Below are 6,613 nucleotides of genomic sequence, written 5' to 3' on the forward strand. Positions count from 1 at the left end.
GGCATGTGTGGCACCTTGGCTCCCCTACCCAGTGTTACTGGGCAGAGACTGGTCCTGGTTCACCAAAATGCTGATAGTGATGCTGCAAAAAGGCGGGGTAGGGAACCTCATCAGGGAGAGGAGAGGCCCCACATGCAAGGTGAGGAACTAGTGGGACTATATACCACAGACACCTCTGTGGATGAACTGACTGTGAAGGAAGAACATAACATCAACATTGGTGATATTGTGGAGCTAAGGGTAACATCACATGTTGCAAAGCGGTCTTGTATCCTGACCTCGTGAACATATACCCATGGTTTAAGGTAAGAAGAGGGCCCAATGGGATGGGCTCTGATAAGGTAGCCCATGAGCTTCCCACTAGGCGTTATCTGGGAGCAGACAAGACTAGGGACAGGTTGCTTCACCAGTAATTTTTGGCTGGGGATAAAACATGAAGTGCAGGCATTTTGTGATTCATGCCCCAATTGCCAGGTGGTGGTCCCAGAGAAGTCCAGAAGGCCCCCCCTACTACCCAAGCCCCTTATGGAGGAGCTCTTTGAGTGAATGGTTGTGGATATAACAGGCCCATTGGAGAAAAGCATGGTCGGCCAAATCTATATTGGTACCAGTAAACTATGCCAGCCTAATACTTCAAGGCGATCCCTCTGGAGTCCATCACAGACCAGAAAATAGCTGAGGAGCTGATAAAGATGTTCCTCTCAGGTAGGACCACCCAAAGAGATATTGCTGGACTAGGGCAACAATCTCATGTCAAGGGTGCTGCAGGAGGTGTGCCACACTTTACACATAACTGAACTATGAACATCGGTATAACATCTGCTAACTGACAGGTAACTTGAGAAGTATAACTGCACCCTCAAGGGGCTGATGAGGAAACTGATATACAATAATCCCAGACACTGGAACCAGTTACTACTCCCACTGATCTTCGCATATTGAGAAATACCCTTTGAGCTCTTATACAGATGTCAGCCCCAGGTCATGCTGGATCTCACAAAGGAAGGCTGGGAGGAGCAACAGGTGCTGGCAGGGAGCCCATTTAAATGCATACTGTAGCTCAGAAAACAGTTGATAGTGGAAACTTGACGAGAGAAAACCTGCAAAAAGTGCAAGGGAAGCAAGCAAGCAAGCAAGCAAGCAAGCATATATAACTGGCAGGCATGGGAACATCAATTTGCCATGGGAGACTAGGTGTTGGTCCTGCTTCCCAATAAGACATCAAAGCTGTTGGCCTGTTGACATGCTTTGTTTGAGATAACTAAAAAAGCAGGGCCTGTAGACTGTAAGATCAAAGAACCAGGCAGGCGGAGGTTGCACTAGGCATACCACAAACCTGTTGAAGCAGTGGCAAGAACGTGAAATCCTGCTCATGACATCATATTCGGACTGGCTGAATTGGGACCCCAAATAAAAGGAGGAAGATGACATATATGCCATGCTTATGAACGAATAACTAACAGATGTGAAATAGGTGCAATTAAGATGGATAGGGCATTTATACACATACTTTTTGGTCCCACAACATACTGGAGATCCACTACTTTGGAGCAGACTTGAGCTGATGCAAGCTGCACTGTGCTGCGCTGCATCACATGCAGTTGCATAAGCGGTGAAATGCATGTCAGCATGCAGAAAATGTCAGTGGTGCACTTTTGAACTAAAGCACTAAAGTTCAAAAGCATGCCACTGCCATTTTGTCAGTGCTGACACACTTTTTGCCACTTATACAACTGTAAGCATCATAGTGCCAGGAGATTTTCAAAGAGCCCAGCACTTGCATTTGTAAAAATGCCCAAAGAGACCAAGTATCTAAATGTGTTTACAGAAGACCCTGGGGCTTATCAAACACTATATAGAAACACTGCCAGGGAGGATTGTACAGGAGAATTGGAGATGGATTCTGCAATGGTTACAGGAGTAGGAAGGAGAAGAAATTAGACAAATGCTAAGTCAAGAGATCATGTGGGAAATCACAGAAAGTAGAGGAATTCTCTGGTGAGCCTCCTGAAGGACAGGACTATTCACATGTGCCAATTCTGCAGGACATTCACGTTCTCAAAATTAACCACAACACTGACAGAACTGACCAGAGCAGCTGCCCCGATGGGGTGAGACAGATGGCAGAGCAGACATGGCTTTCCAACACACCAAAGAAGCCTCATGTTTGAGACTGCTGATACATGCCCAGACTTCAAGAAATCCTTCATAGTGCAAACAGATGCCTCCAACATTGCTATGTCCTCCAACCCCTGTCCCCGCCCATAGACTTACCATTATCTAGCTGCCGGGGCTGCTCTCACTACCCTGCCTGGCTGGATTGCTGACCACATGTGTGCGCGCATGTACACACACAAGTAGTTCCCCCTGCCTCCAAATGGTCTCCCCCCAGCCTCAAGTAGCTTCTTGCAGGCTGGAATTCTATCCCTTTAAAAGGAGAAAATCCACTTTTTTCCCCATGGGAAACAGAAAACCTAGATCCCTGGTGATTAAGCATTAGAGATGCTACCAAAGAGGTTGTGGAATCTCCATCCTTGAAAGTTTTAAGAGCAAGTTAAACATTTGAATGAAATTGTTTGACAGGTGTTCCTGCCTTAAGCCAGGAGTTAGACTACACTATCGCCTAATGTTCCCTCCAGCCCACTTTATGACAATTAAATTAAGCTACCCTAGTACTTTATAGACTATGAACACCTGCCTCCTATAAAATCCACACGACCAATCCACTCAGCTCCCAGAGGGCATTAAATATCTATCAGCTGGTGACATTCCCCACCACCCCCCTGTGGGGAGCAACAATGGTTAGTATTTAATAGAGCGTTATTATGATTGTCCAGTATGGCTGTGCGAAGCTTTGGTTGCTGATTTGATTTGGAGGAGATTCGGCGGCCAAATCTCCACATCTGAATTGAATCAGGAAACCCATTAATCTCTCAGAATCGAATTGGAAGCCTCCTATTTGATTTGGAGAGAGTGGACCATTTGGCCAGAGACACAGCTTCACATGTTTTTTCTACATACCTAAGGTACCAGGCGCGGCTTGTGAATGCTGAGATGGTGGGGCGGATGGAGCATCCCATGGGAGCATGGGGGGATCCCCCATGCGCTCGGCAGTGGACCCAGAATTGGACCAGAAGTACTTTTGGTCCACTTCCGGGTCCACTGCAGATTGTGTGGGGGACACGCCCCTCCCACCCTCCGCCCCCGACTCAGCAACTGGTGCCTCCTGGGTCAAGGGGGCACCCAGGGTTCCCCGGCAGCCAATCACCAAGCTGTGGCAGTGCAGGGTCCCCCAGGTGCATGGTGGTGGACCCGGAAGTGTACCCTTCCAGGTCCACCACTGAACATATGGGGGCCCCCCCACACTCCCATGGGACACTCCATCCACCCCACCATATCAGTGTTCACGAGCCGTGCCTGGTACCTTGGAGGTATGTAGAAGAAACATAGAAAGCTGTGTCTATGGCCTAATTGCCGATTCTCTGACTCAAAATCAAGTCTTCAGATTCAGCCGAATCAAAAATTGGGACAGTGATCCGAATCAGCAAACAGAATCACTGTCCCCTGAATCCGGCTGAATCCGAATTGAATACTGCCTGTTTCGCACACCCCTACTGTCCAGATTACAGAGATCCAGATAAAAGTTTTTGCTTCTGTCAAAATAATGTATCTGATTTTCAGAACAGACACTTATTATCTTAAAGTTCTCAGCTACTGTGCAACTATTAAAACGTATTCTAATATATGTAAATAAATAGTTAATTTTTCAACGCTAAAATTTCTCAGCACATCAAATATTGTGTGTGTTATGTCATACACATTCCTCAAAACACTAAAAATAAATCAAGAAAGTATATAAAATGCAGGCTGAGGCTGACAGCCTGGAAGTACAAGTGTCAGAACGCACCACTCTGTAACCTATACTTTGAATCAAGCCTTGCAGCTCTTACTCAACTGAGCAATCACATATGGCTTTCACACTTTAAAAAAAAATGAGAGAAGAGCAAATTTTTACAGTAATTTTTCAGACTTTATAAAATATTATTACGCATTACAAGATTTTTTTGGCAATTTTAGTTTCTAAAACAAGTAAAATTGCATAAGCAATCTTTAACATTGAAAGAATTATGATGTACGACTTCAGTACTTTAGAAAACAATTTATATCAAACCCAGAATGACAACCAGAAGAGGGGAACTTCATGTCCATTTCAAACTAGGAATATGTACAACACTGATAGACACAAACACAACTCTGTACTCACTATTACAGTCTCTGGAATTAAACAGAAAGGAGAATGTAGAATCAAGGATCCCCCAACCCAAAAAGGCTCCATAGCTAAGTTCACAACAGTTATTTGGAGCCATGTCCATACAAGCTGCCCTTTAAAGTCCACCCCTGACCGCCAACTTAAAGTCCTCTTAGAATCAGAGAAGCGGCCTTCCTTCTCATGGGCATTATAGCTCTGTCAGACTACTGAACTGGTAATTTTCCTACCTGCTCATTTCTAATTAATAAGGACCTCTTTGGACTTCTTTTGTTGCTTCTGAGTTACCAAGTTAACTCTGCCAGGGCAAGTGTCAGGCAGAGTTTAGTTTTAAAATAGTAAGAAAAACTTATAAAACAATCTATTCTCCTACAATAGATGACCAAAAACAATTTTAAAAGTTTAAAAAAAATAGCTGGTTTTTTTGGTTTGTTTTGTTTTTTACATTCTCTCCTTTCCTGATCCCTCCCTTTTTATATGAAGTATATTTAAGCAATTCGTTCGTATATTTAAGCAATTCGTTCCAAAATGACAGTGGTATAGGGCAGTACATCCAGCTGCATATTTTTCCAATTATCGTCTTCTATATTTTTGTCTTCTTGACTTTTTATTGCGAAGTTCTGCGAAAGCCTCCTTTTCATTCTCTACTTCATTTTCCAAGTCATTCTCATGTGCAAAACCTATTACAAAACAGAAGCATGTTCAGAAGCATGTGCAACTGAAATCTACTTTTCCTAAAAGTACAAAAGTGACTATTTTCTGTTTAGGCCCTGATACAACAAAGTGCCTAAGCCAAGGGTCAGCAGTGTTTTTGGGCAGAATACCCAAAACACACACAACCTTGACTTGTAAGATGTTGACATGTCAGGGGCAGACAGTGGAGGAGCCGTGGGACACTGAACCTTGTTATGGCAGCGCAGCCCCAGCCCATTCCCCAAGCCATGAGCGTCAAGCAAAATGCCTTCACATGACATGCTCTGGTATGTGTGCCAGAGGTTGCCTACCCCTGGCCTAAGCTATTGTTACAATACGACTCTCACACAAACCAGAGCTTAGACTGCAAGAAAACAGAAGTAGAGCTAAATAAGCACAATCAAGTTTAATGAACACCACAGGTGAATCTACACATGCACTTTACAACCAAGTAGACTTCTTAGCTCCACAGTAAAGCGTCACAGACTACACATGCACCAGTATAAGAGCACAGTAAACTAATTAACTCTGCCATAGGATAGTACAGTCAGGGTCAGTACTATCTTATAGTGGAGTACTTTACTGCACCAAAGTGCATGCATAGATGCTGACTGCAAGCATAGACTGCGCCCAGTCAGCCCAGCCAGTGGGGGCTTGCTCTGCCCTGGCTCAAATTGCTGCTCTCCCAGGCACACATGTAGATGCTGCACCTGCGAATAGTTGACTCCAGCTCAAACTGCTCAAATTTATTGCATCACATTAATTGCACATGTAGATGCATCCAATCAGAGTTTATTCTCACTAGTAGGGAAGGAGGAGCCATTTTTTTTTCTTAAGAGCTGTTCTAGTAGCATTATGGCCTCTTAATATCTAATCAAGTAAAAGGAAGCTGGTATGACAGTCAATTCTAGTACAACAGCATTCCATTTTAACATGTGGGTTGCTATACCTTTCCTGAGTGGGGAGGAAAAATACCTTTAAATCAGTGAACTGTTACAATTTTGTTTTTTATATTAACATGCCAGTTTCATTTTTCTCTACTAAGGCCCAATGAACATATGAACCCAAAAGCAATGGCTAATCAAAGCATTTTTCTCACTTTATTTCTTCTTGTTAATGTGGACAATTACTCAAAGACATCCTTGAGCACTTTCTTAAGATATAGAAATAGAAAAGGACTGGGACTTCAGCATGATCTCCACCCCAGAGTGCTAAGGGAATTAGCTGAGGTCATTGCGGGACCTCTGGCATGGCTTTATGAGCGCTCGTGGTGCTCTGGTGTGGTGCCAGAGGACTGGAAGAGGGCCAATGTGGTTCCCATCTTCAGAAAAGGGAGGAAGGAGGACCCGGGAAACTATAGGCCAGTTAGTTTTACCTCAATCCTAGGTAAGCTTTTGGAGAGAATTATTCTGGCACATGTCCACGAGGGGCCAATGGGGGAGATTATGCTTAGGGGCAACCAACACGGGTTCATTAGAGGCAGGTCCTGTCAGACCAACCTGGTGGCCTTCTACAACCAGGTCATAAAAGCCTTAGATGCAGGGGTAGAAGTGGACATAGTCTTTCTGGACTTTCGGAAGCCTTCGACACTGTCTCTCACCCCGTTCTCATTAAGAAACTGGGGGGTTGTGGTGTCGACACCTACACAGTCAA

At 44.3% G+C, this 6,613-nt stretch overlaps 1 protein-coding gene across 2 annotated transcripts in view; it reads right to left on the reverse strand.

The window, feature by feature from the left end:
• Positions 1 to 4,008: 4,008 nt before the first annotated feature.
• Positions 4,009 to 6,613, reverse strand: part of TRANK1 (tetratricopeptide repeat and ankyrin repeat containing 1) — a 75,706-nt gene continuing 73,101 nt past the window's right edge. For both annotated transcript variants that reach the window (XM_019538138.1, XM_019538144.1), the window contains one exon: positions 4,009 to 4,947. In XM_019538138.1, the coding sequence (XP_019393683.1) occupies positions 4,841 to 4,947 (107 nt within the window). In that variant the 3' untranslated portion in view covers positions 4,009 to 4,840. The remainder of the gene's footprint in view (positions 4,948 to 6,613) is intronic.

This window comes from Crocodylus porosus, unplaced genomic scaffold (genome assembly GCF_001723895.1).
Source record: "Crocodylus porosus isolate Cpor-Errol unplaced genomic scaffold, CroPor_comp1, whole genome shotgun sequence".
Lineage (NCBI taxonomy): Eukaryota > Metazoa > Chordata > Crocodylia > Crocodylidae > Crocodylus > Crocodylus porosus.